Genomic DNA, 12,374 nt, shown 5'->3' on the forward strand with positions numbered 1-12,374 from the left:
AGAATGAACCACATCATACTCTTGTGAAGGAAGGATTATATTTTTATTTTGACCCTATTTCCTCACTTTTATACATGCTGTCATAACTTCCTTGAATGAAGGTAAAATGGGGTGTGCTGCTACATCATCTAGTGTCTGCAGTAACTCAGCCACTGCCCCTGCCTCTCTTAAAGACAATGCTCTCTTTGTGTCCCTATCCTCCACAGGAATCGGCACCAAAATACACGCCCTTCCCCTATTAGTGCATCCGACGCCAAGCCCATTAATCAAACCCAGGCTGCTTAGGCCACAGGCAAGCTTTTATCCCTCTGCGCCATGGCAAGGCACTGGTTAAACCATTATTTTTTAGTCCCTAGAACATCCTGTCATAATTACCCACATCTATTTCTCATCTGTGTCAGCTCACACTACATGCCTCTCTTTCTCCTCTCTACTCCACAATCCTTTCCTTGTAGCCACTCCCATCTTACCTGTATTCTTTCTACCTGATCAAAATCACAGTGCTGCTCGCTTCTCTTGTGATTTAGATGCCTACCTACCAGAACTGACATTTGTACATAAATACATGTATACCTATATGTAGGTTTACTTTAATTGACATAATCAAATGACAACACTGCTAATGCTGATGACAAAAGGTCAATAATGCAAATGTTGACAGGTCACCAATACTCAGGCACAAGGAATTCCATCACAGCATGCAACAACAATTTGAAAAAAGTTACACGTTTTGCAAAAAAGAAGCAGCAATCAGTCACCAAAGTTCAAAGAAGCAGTAATACGATTTGCACCATTGTGCTACCTTTAACTAACATTTTCTGTCTCCTTATAACTAAATCAGACTGACAATAATATGTTTATGGTTTACCCTATGGGAGCCCAACTCAGGAAAAAAAAAAACAGCATTTTAAATAAACTTCCAAATGTTGGTAGCCTAGAGGACTAGGGAAAGTTTGCATCAAAAAATTCCTCACACTCAAGAAAATTCACTTTGATAAACATACTCTAAACAATTTGCATCTCTCACTCTATTTCTTGGAGATCTGAAAACATTCACACTCTGAAACTACTCCTAACTCCAAAAGACCAGTCTGGAAGTGAATTACATGCCAATTTAACTTCCTGTGACTTCAGTCAAAAATGGAGAAAAATGGAAGCTAGCCAGTTTAAAGAATAAGTGGAGACTTATGCATCCTTGTGCACAAGTAACCACTTCACACATCTTTTATCAAGGAATATGAATGATGATCTCACTATATGAGTCTTCACTAACCTCACTAAAGCTTTAATCTTTGTTAACTGTGAACTCCTGGTACAGAAATCTCCATCCCTTGCCTTCCCTAAGAGCACGGCTGCCTTTTTTCATAGCTACCTGTTAAAAGGACTTGAGTAATGACCAAGAAGGAACCTGTCACTTGATATACCGCCAGTGGACATACAAAATTAAAATGGCATAGCTACTGAAAGAAAAGTCTCCAGGTGTACTTACTAGGTATGTTCCCAGGGATGAATCTCATAATACTAGACTGGGTCACACAGAAGCCGGAGCATATATCCTGACAAACAAGAGTAACAAAGCAGAGAAATAATTTGGGCACAGGTTCACTGCAGAACACACACAAGTGCACATATACACCCCCCAAACATATACATACTTGCAATTTAGAGGATCGTAAATTCAACAAGGCTTTGAGACTGAATCACTGGATGAAAACACATGTGGACACAAAGGACATGCAGGCCCTGCACAAAATGCATCCTAGCAAGGAATCTTAACTACAGAACCAAGAGCTGAGAGGTAGCAATGCTACAAGCTGCCTTCATGTTTAATTAGGAAATTACATTCCATGGTCTTAAGAAGAATGGGCAGACTTGGATCCTTGTTGTCAGAATGGGGGGTTAAAAATGTCTTAAAAGATTTATTACAAACTACCCATTTGAGAATCTGACTGGGTCCTGGTCTCTCATGTAGTTTACATAGCGAGCTTCCACGGAAGAAAGTTCATAAAAAAATCATGGTACTTCTCTTAAAATTCAGAGCTACCAAAGCCCAGAAACCAAAGCCCAGAAACCAGAAGACCACTAGAATGGATTATCCATAATTTGACTATTATTTTCAAACAAAAGGGATCTATTCAGCAGCCAATCTGTAAGACATAGCCAAAATAAACTTGACAACACTTTTCTGCAGATGTCTGAGGACACCCATTCATTACAAATTTAACAAATCAAAAAAGGACTTACTGTAAATAGGATACACAGATCTTGGGCTGCAAGACTTATCTTACTGTTTACCATTCAAAAGATATGATCATCTATCGGAATTCATCTCACACACTGGGGAGACAGAAGCGGTCAAGGCAATGTTCCCACCAACCCAGAAATCAGAAACTGCAGGGGTGATGTCATCATGAATAAGAGCCCTCCCTGACACTCAGAAATAAGGAATAAACCATTACAAGATTCATACACCAAAGAAATTCACTCCTTAGGCAGATACTGGAGTCTGTACTAACATTACATCAATGTATAATAAGAATTACCACAGACTAAGGTTAGCAAAACAGAATGGACTATTTTTAAGGAACAGAATAGTTAAAACCTTAGGATGTGACTAGCTCATTTGCAGGTTGTGGAAACTATTAGAATTTTCATTACTTATTAGAAACATTATTATCAATGCCAGAATTCCTTAAGTGTCACTAATTATTTCCCTTCTTTTCACACTTCTACTCACCTTTGACCTGCCCCAACTTAATGCTTTCTGACAGTTTTTTTTTTTACATAAAAACTTTGCTTAAATCAGATCTTCTATCACCGTCCACACACTACCTAAGCGACCTTCATGACAATTTCATACTATCTATCTGGTAAACAAATCCAGAAAAAAATGTTCAAGTCCAAAGCCATGACTTTTGCTACAAACATTTTAATCCAATAACTTCAGCACAGCTATTAAATCTCAAATGGCTATACCTCTCTGTTGACAATGTCAACTCTTTCAAACAACTGAAAGTCTAGCTCAAACCTTTTCCTCTTTTAACTTTCAGACGAGGGGCAAAACAGAAAGCAAATGAATGATGGATCTTTCAACAGAGAACAGCCTTAAGCAAATGTGTGGCAACCCTCAGCTTGACCAAGGTTTCCACAATTACATCCAGTGCTTATTTTTTTTTTAGTGCTGTTCATTTGAAAACTCACATAAGGAAACTGTGCATCTTTATCTTACCATTTCCTTAGTATCATCAGTTTTATTGCTCAGTCATAAAACTGATGAATGGTTGCTTACTGCCCCACACTCAGATCCCTTTCTCTCATCACAGATACTATACTGCATTTCAACTACTGTCCAGTTCTATCTAATCCACTTTCCTTTATTCCTCCTACTTTGCACACCACCTTACAGTCTGGCAGCTAAGGCTTTTTCATTTTTGGTTCTCTCATCTGGGATGTTCTCTCTGCATGTGGCAAAGACATGCTCATCGGGCACTTACAGCAGTAACTGAAGGTTCTGAGCTGTTAATGACTTTGTTCCCATAGTCTTGGGTTTGATTTCATCCTCCTCCATTTGTCTAGTATGCAACACTGTGTAAGCCACTTAACCAGACAGGTCATCTTTGAGAAGAAGTACACATTATGTGAACTTACCTGTCAACAAATGAATAAAACAACTTTTAAAAAAAAATCTTTTAACACTGAGCTTAAATAAATTTCTTAAATAAAGCACTGTGGAAGTGCAATCCAACCTGTAAAGTTCTACTTCATCTACATTCTACTTAATTAGTTCTGTCGAACACAGAGTCCCACCAGACTTACTGTTTGATTTCACCAAAGACTCATGGTGTTATTTATATAGACTGGGAGGAAATCTGGCCAAGAGAAGCCCCTACTCTTTTTTTTTATAAGCATCATGGAATTTTTAGCATCCACCTAAGTTACTACAAACTCAGACAAATGGGATCACAGTTCAAAATCACTTGCAAATCAATTTGGGTGACTTTCATTCATCTGAAGGATAATAAATCAACAGTGCATGCAGCACCTTCAAAATACTACATGTAGTGTCAATATTGGATCAAGACTCCGGCACTAAAAAGTGAGTATGAAACTTCTGAGCTAAGCACTGCTGAAATAATTCAAAGCAGTCCCACTATGTTGTCTTTTAACCTTCCACAAAACTTTGAATTTTAATGTTTAGACCTTCTCACTTATTTCTTTTCTCGAGTCACATCATAAACGCCCTTCTTCAAACTCTTCAATCAAGGACCAAATTTGCAGCAAATCTCCCTAAAAGAACTCGCTACTGCAAGGCAGTTAAAAGGTAATTCACAACGGTGTCATCTGTTGCCAGCTCAAGACTGCCCATAAGATCCTTTATCATCCCTCCAAATTTCCAACAACCTGTGCTCTAATCCAATGATACATTACTAGATACACCTGATCCACTGAAAAATATCTCACAGTCCAAAAAAAAAAAAAAAATCTCTTAAAGTACACAGTGATGCTTTACAATTTGTCCAAGTCTTCCAAATGCAGAATAACCTTTCTCTCATCCCAACTTAGACAGCTGCCAAGCATGCCAGCCTTTAGATGCAATCTTAAATCCCATATCATCAATATTTGGCTTTGTCCCTGTAGCTCCCCCTCAAGGAGGATTCATTCTTAATCTTACCTTCCCACATACCCTGACAACAAACTAACCCAATGCTATTCCATGTTTAACTAATTTTCACATGTATCTTTTGCTTACTTTTAACTACAATACTTCCACTCATACAGACCACCTATAACAACCATTTATTCATATTCTGTAAAGCTATTCTTCCATCTCTCAAAATTCTGTATACTTGTCTGCAGTTTGTCTGCTAGAACTGAAAAAAAAGGATATTACCATTTCCTAGTGTCTGTATCATTGTAAAATTTGTTTACAAATTAAAGTGTACTTCCTTATCAATTCTGTAGTTTCTTTTGGAATAGTGTATTATTTGTATGTATTTGGAGCTTTTTTTCTCAAGGTCTCTGCTGAAAGTGGTTCTATACGACACAGCCAGACTTTCCCGATAAACAAAACCAAACAAATAAATTATCCTTTATGCTTAAGTAAACCTGAATACCTTCCAATGTTTTTAGTGAACGGTCTGGAAAAAACAAAAAGTCATAAATTTACTAATTTGTTTCTACGTAATGTATTTGCAAATAGTTTCTTTATTAGAACCACCATTTTCTATTATCATGCATTACTTTTTGTGCTTCTACATGTTTGCACTCTTAGGTTATGCAATAAAAAAATCTAACAAGATCAGTGTTTTTGGCAATAAAAAACTGAAAAAATCAGTGTTTTTGTTTAACAAACAAGTAAAAAGCATAATTATATGTACTACTAAGGACATTTGGTAACAAACCATTTGCTGAATTGCTGCAATGTTTACAAGGCAATCTTTTCAAACAAGCTTCACTAGGAAGGACACAGTTCCATTAACTGGGTACCTCCCTTGTTTTTCCCTAACTAGTAAACAAAACCCTTCCACAGTTACAGCCCTCCCTCCACCCCTTGTCTTATTTACATCAACTATACGGCTATAACTAGGTTACGCATCTACCATCTCCACTACTTCAAAGCTCTGGAAGTTATTTATTAGGGTATATGTACCTTGAAAACTTCTGCAGTCAGATGATCATGGCCCATGTCCTGAACACTAGCTAACTAACGACATTCATCATTCTTTAAATGTTTCTTGGCTAATGCATCTCAAAATGTTTCACCCTGTACCACCCCACACACACATATACTGGACCATGAACATAACAGTTGTCATTATGGCAACGCACGTCTTGGTCCAGAGTTTGATACAAGTAAAGAAGTTCATTGGCAACGCTAAAAACGGATTAACAATGAAGAAGTAAGAAATTTTAAATAAATAACTGTATCATATATAATACGCATATATACATATAATTAGGCTTTCTACCAGAAACTCACTGCAAAGCCAGCCAATTGTACGTATACATATTAGAATTAGGCTTGCTAATGGAAACTCACTGTAATGCCATTCCGTAGCCGGCCTTAGGCATAGGCCAACTAGGTGGCCGCCTAGGGCGCCGCTCTAGCAGGGGCGCTTTTTCAGTATTTATTTAATGTAGGTAGACCAGGATGGGGGCACTGGGTGGTGTGGTGGGGGGCACCGTGGAGCCCTTTTGCCTAGGGCACCAGTTGACCTAAGGCCGCTCCAAGCCCACAACTGTACTATTCATTTACACTAAATCGACGACGCTTACTTGAAATAGGGTGAATACAAGTCAAGGTTAGCAATGCTGAGTTTTTGCAATTATAATTATTCGTTCATAGGTGCACAGTATATAAATAACACCTTACCCCCATTGCATACATTACAGATTGGTATTTCTACACCTGCCTCTGTAACTGGCACTATTGTTTTCTAATCTATCTATCTGCTTCTAACTTCTGAAGGATGGTCTATGCTAAATGATTTCAACTACTGTCCAGTTCTCTGAACTCAAATCTCAGGCTGCACCTGAAAATTGGTATTTAAGGACATGTCTAGAACATCTGATTGACACAACACTATGATGAGAATAAAAAAAATGCTGAATAGCAAGCTAAGAACACGATTTAGAAACTGCATAAAACCAGTTTGGTAAAACTAAGCTTATTCGCATAACATTATTTTACGTATACAATTATACGGTTATCCAACGTTCAGACTTACTGATCTCTAGCAAATAATACATTATAGAACTATGATATGTATTTTAAACAGGAAAAACATGTTTGACAGTTAAGAAAACACCTTTCCTTTTAAAACTTGTTCCACTTGACTAGACCTGAAGTACCTTGTGTTGTGCAGCACGTTTCAGCGAATTAGCTTTGTTTTGATCAAGTGCCACTTGATGAGCTACGTTCTGTAAATGCTGCGCTGCATTCTGCATCACGTTAAGTGGCTGGGTTATCAATTGCTGTTTTGGTGCATGGTGTAACTGAGAAGGCAGATTCGAAGTTTCAGCTACACTAACAGCATCGGAAGTCACAATACTAAGATCAGTCACAGCAGATGCCTGCGACACGAGGGACACTATGCTTGGCTGGTTGTCTTGCGCTACTTGATGTTGGGATTTTGTAACTTGCTCAATAACTTGTTGCAGTTCATCTGGTGCTAGTGTTGTGTGTTGTATGAAAGCCGAATCCAGCTGTTCATTCTGAGTGCAAAACACATGCTGTGTTTCATTTTCTGTCACCTCAACTAAATGCTGCTTTGTTAACTGCTCCAGGAGCTGCTGCTCTTCTTCGGGGGTCAAGCCAGTCCCCTCTACAAAAGTACCGTCAGGTTGTATATATATAATGGTATTAGTTGGGGTTTCCATAGGTGCAGTACTTTGAGGCAATCCTTCTCTGAGATCAGGACTCACAGCAGTCCCATTTCTGGCAGATGGATCTCCCAACGCATTTATGATGCTGCCCTCCAATAACACCCTGTCCCCTGCAGCAAGCGTTTTTACAACTTGTCCGTTTTCTATTAACGTTTCTTCCAGCCCTGAAGTAGTGACCTGTACAAATTCTGGTATAGACTGCTGCAGACAAGTAATCTGCTTTGACAGAAACTCAATCCCATGACAACCAGACTGGACTTCATCACAAATGAACCGACTCTCAGGGGTGGCCAGCTGCATTCCATGCCTGCAGTCCTCAACTACTGTTGTCAAGTCCCCATTCTCTTCCTCATCCTGCTCGGCCATCTTGGTTGCTACGAGAGTTTTGGGTACAAAAATGAAATTTCTTACTAGAGCTTTTTTTTCAAATTTATCAATTTCTGACGCGAACGTAAAACACAGCAAAGCCTTATCACCGACATTTAAGAAAAAAATACTGTACAAGAAGAAACGAGTTACAATACTGCAATCATCCCCGAATGTCACTTATGTCAACCAATAAGAGCCAAAGGACGGTGGCTCAACTAGGACAGAATACAAGTAATATTTGCGTTGGAAGGTTGGGAGAAAGGACATTTCCTGTCTAGGAGTCAACGTGTTAACATTGTGTTTTTATTTAAGTTGTTATAAAAATGTTACGTTTTCTGTAGTAAATACTGAAAACATTCTTCAGTATTTGACAGAACAGGTAATGCGATCAGACGACGAGATTTTTATTGAGCAGTATAGTATACTCTGTTGTAGCTGTTGATATCCACCCCTATAAAAACAAGCTTAGAAATTATGCACTGTGAGTACCCTGAAGTTTAGTTAGCTTAAACCGTCAGGTAGTGGATATTGTCTAACTGTTCAGGTTAAAACAACTTAAAAATATGAAAGAATAGCCTTTTGAGCTGTTCGAGCTAAGCTAAAACACCAAACAATAGTAAACTGCGTGGTGTTTAGCTTAGGTCGAATAGCACAAAAGGCTATTCACCTCTATAAAACAGGAAAACATATGTGAATTATATATATAACGTGATAAATGCACATTTAGATCTCTAAACCCAGCAGCCAAAGGTCACAACATATGAAATTTAATCTGCTTCTTTCCAGGTTCTCTTAACTTGTTAACAGTGTAAAGTTTTTTTATTTTATAATTACAGTGTAAAGCTTGGAAAATTTCAACATAGAAAAAAAGTAATGTATTTAACCTATACAGCAGTCACTGATGAGAGTTACCTGATCTCATAGGTAGGTACTAGGCTATTGGCCCTAAGACCTGTATAAGCCTAGCCAAAAGGTACCCTGGCTTTCGACACCCAAGAAAATTATTTTCATGTGCCCCTGTCGAGCAGAGCCACACAATTGATTCCTGGAGTGAATTTCCTATCTCCTACCCAGTCATCAAGATTTTTCTTGAAGAGTGCTAATGAGGAGCTTTGTTTGATATAGATAGGTAGTTTGTTCCAGAGTATGGGAAGTCTCTGGAACAGGAATCTATCCCTCCAGCATGTTCTGTTTTGTGATGACAAGGTTTAGGTCCCTAGAGCGTGGAGCATGTCCAGCAGCTCTGGATTTGACATAGCTTTGTATGTTAAGCAGAGATTGCATCTGAGTAGGCGATATGTGACGGACTAAAGCTGGAGTTTTTTGAGACGGTCTGCGTAGGGCATCTGTTTAAGGCTGGTAATCCTCTTTGTGAGGTATGTGTGCAACCTTTCTAGTTGTTGTAGATGTCTTGTGATGTACATACCAAAAGGGGTGTTGTACTCTATAATGGGTCTAATGAGTGACAAGTAGAGGGGAACAATGACCTCTTTTTTCTTGGATGAGAAACCTTTTGTGATGAAGTGTGCCACTTAGAAGGATTTCCTGACTACTGTGGCAATGTGATTATCAAAGGAGAGACTACTGTCCACCTGTGTCCCAAGGTCTCTTATCACACTTTCGGTGTTAAGTAGACTACCGCCTATGTGGTAGTTCATGGGTACAGAGTTTTTACCAAAAGGGATGACGATGCACTTTTTGGCATTGAGCTTGAGGCCATGACTTTGACACCAGGCATCTGTCTCAGTGAGGCCTTTTTGTAGGATGTCCACATAGTTAAGAGTTTCGATTATGGCTCCTAGTTTGCAGTCATCTGCGAACTTTGTTAGCCAAAGATCTTCTGTGTTAGCCTGTACTTCTGAGAAGTAGATACCAAGCAGGAGAGGACCCAGGACTGAACCCTGTGGTACTCCACTTGTTACTGGTCTGAAGCCGGATTTGGAGTCTGCTACTTTCACAGTGTGGGTTCTGTCAGTGAGCCAGTCTGATTGCACCCTAATTAAAACTGCTTTACAAAATAACATGCAATTTATTTCATGAAAGTTTTACACAAATATTAATAAGAACAAAAACTGTTTAACTTGGTTACTTATTTAGTTCCTTCTGTGTCTTTCTAAAGATTAATGGCATAAAGCGGGGCATGTTCTTTACAATTCACCCATAAGTGTAATACAGTCAACAAAATTCTTTCTCAGACACTTCTTGCAAAGCCACATTTCACATGTGTAACACTGTGTGTAATGGAAATTGATTCTTTACAGTCTCACATTTAATTACCGATTTGTTGATTTCTTCCTGAGTGTATCCATCTTCCAACAGGTACTCCTGTGTTATTTTTCTGTCACTGAAGCATTTTCTTTTGAAACAAATGGAATAGATTCACTGGTAAAGTCTGTCTATGGGATTTGTTCTTGCTAAATGAATGAAAAACAGAGTTCCCTTCTTGCTGAATGACTGTTTTGGATATATATATTTTTAATCCTTAGCCTGTTCTGAATCCAAAAATGTATTTTATCCTGAAGGAAAAAAATATTCTGCAGCTTGAACCTCACTCACATTTGCCAACTGACTTTCCTTGATTACTGGGATAAACTTGCTTTTTCTCCATGGTATACAGTGAACAAACATTTTCCACAAACACTCTGCTATCCTTAATTTTTATTACTTTTCATTATTGCCACACCTTCGTCAGGAGCAGCTTTTTTTGCTGGTATGTTTGTATCTTTACTAATATAGATTTTGGCTGCTTTCCCATGGCTAGAATTGGAGCTATACTCAATGTGCCTTCTTGAACAACTCTTGCTGTGTAGCACCAGTCCGGATGCCATTTTGTACTTTTATAAAATTAATGCAATCAGTTCCTTTCAGTTTCGTTGATATAATAGAAAGTCTCAGTTTTCCCAATGTGCTCCGTCTTATAACTCTACTAGTTTTTGAAACAACTTTTTTGAGAAGCTGCATAGTTAGCCAACCTTTTCTTCATTTCAGCCTCTGATTTTTTGCAGTTTTATTGGTTCATCTGAAAAGCTTGTCAAAGTTTCTTTCATTTTTCAGCTTTTTGTTATTTGACTGTATATATATTATTTTAGTATTTAATTTATTTTAAACATCCCTGAATGTATTTAGTTTTAATTTATTTTGTCATCTAAATTACTGGAAACCATCTCCTGTACCAAAGCTGAAACTTGAACTTCTTTTTGTTGAAGAGCTGCAAGAGTCTTCACATCTAAAGTTTTTTTTCTCCTTTTTCTGGTTGAGTTGCATCCAGGCAGTATAAATGCTAGCAAGCATCTGGGTATTACACACAGTAATAGCCTTTACTAACTTTTTTCAGAGATTCAGTTTTCACACTGAAGTAGCTCTAATCAAAATATTAATCAGTGTACGGCCATCTTGGAGTCACAGAGGAAACACTTCTTTGTAATTTTTTAGGATACTAACTTTGGGATGTTAGAGTCTGAATTGTACTGCTTGTTAAACGTGTCTAATGTTATATGTGCCAAAAATGCATAGTTAAACTGTGCCCTTTTCTTGGCCATTATTGCAAGAATATAATAGCCTTTGTAAACTTTAATATCCTAGTAATACAACAATATGTTTGTCTTTGTCTGTTTAGATCTTAATCTATCCAAAATGTCAGAAACACCCTTCATTTTAATTTGTATCAAATCACACAGATAAATATTTTTTTTTGGGGGGGGGGGTCTGCTCAATCACTGCTACAGATGTACTTTGAACTCTGCTTGGTTGTGCTTGGGTATCTCTTTCACCTCATTTAAGATTGTTGGCTTAACTGCTTTGTTATTGTATTATCCAGAGAGCACTTATGTATAATCATTGCCTGATGTTCTTTAATTTAGAAAATGTTTTCAGTCCTGATGATTTGCTTCTCTGTTTAGAATCTGATGTGAAATCTCAGTAAGTTTCAGGCATTTAACATATAAGTCAGTCATTTCCATTTTATTCCACTTTAGAGTCATCATTATCAACTATTTTTTCCCCATTTCTAAATATCACCATCTGTTTCAATTCAGAGCCATTTTCTTATCCTCTTTGACTGCCATGCTTGACTTTTGCAGGTCTTCTATAACGGAATATTCCATTTCTTGGCCAGGCATTCTTGTTTCCGTTTGCCTCCTTCCTGTCTTTCCCAAATTGTCATATTTTTCTGCAGATGTGACTGAAACATCGTACTGTTTTTCTTGACTTTCTTTGAAATTAGGTCTCTTTTGGCTTCTGCTCTAATGTCCTCATTTCTTTGAAACACAGTGTGCATTCTACTGCTCATCTCAGGCACTTCATCTCCATCACCTCAGGCTTCCTCAGCTGCTCTGCCCTCACTGTCCTGTGTTTTTTTCATGCAAAAGCACCAGTTATACAACTGTTTTGTAAATCTTAACTTTTCAGTTTTTTCACATTCTTCTGTCACTGTACTTGAAACTTTAGAGCAGGTGGACTGTAGCACTTCTTATTGTAGCTTTGACCTCCTGATTCACTTTCTTTCTCCTCATTCATACCTCTCAGATACTTGAACTGTCAACCAGTTCCACTATTTTACCTTTTATCACAATTTTCAACTTCTGATTTCCCCATTTGCTATCATAACCAGTGCCTTGTCT

At 38.0% G+C, this 12,374-nt stretch overlaps 1 protein-coding gene across 1 annotated transcript in view; it reads right to left on the reverse strand.

Annotated features, from left to right (window-relative positions):
• Window positions 1–7,906, reverse strand: part of ZNF839 (zinc finger protein 839) — a 1,085,889-nt gene extending 1,077,983 nt beyond the window's left edge. The window contains exon 1 of the mRNA XM_044074536.1: window positions 6,853–7,906. Within this exon, the coding sequence (XP_043930471.1) occupies window positions 6,853–7,752 (900 nt within the window). The 5' untranslated portion in view covers window positions 7,753–7,906. The remainder of the gene's footprint in view (window positions 1–6,852) is intronic.
• Between the last annotated feature and the right edge of the window lie 4,468 nt (window positions 7,907–12,374).

Source organism: Protopterus annectens, chromosome 6.part0 (genome assembly GCF_019279795.1).
Source record: "Protopterus annectens isolate FY-2018-M chromosome 6.part0, PAN1.0, whole genome shotgun sequence".
In the NCBI taxonomy this organism is placed as follows: domain Eukaryota; kingdom Metazoa; phylum Chordata; order Ceratodontiformes; family Protopteridae; genus Protopterus; species Protopterus annectens.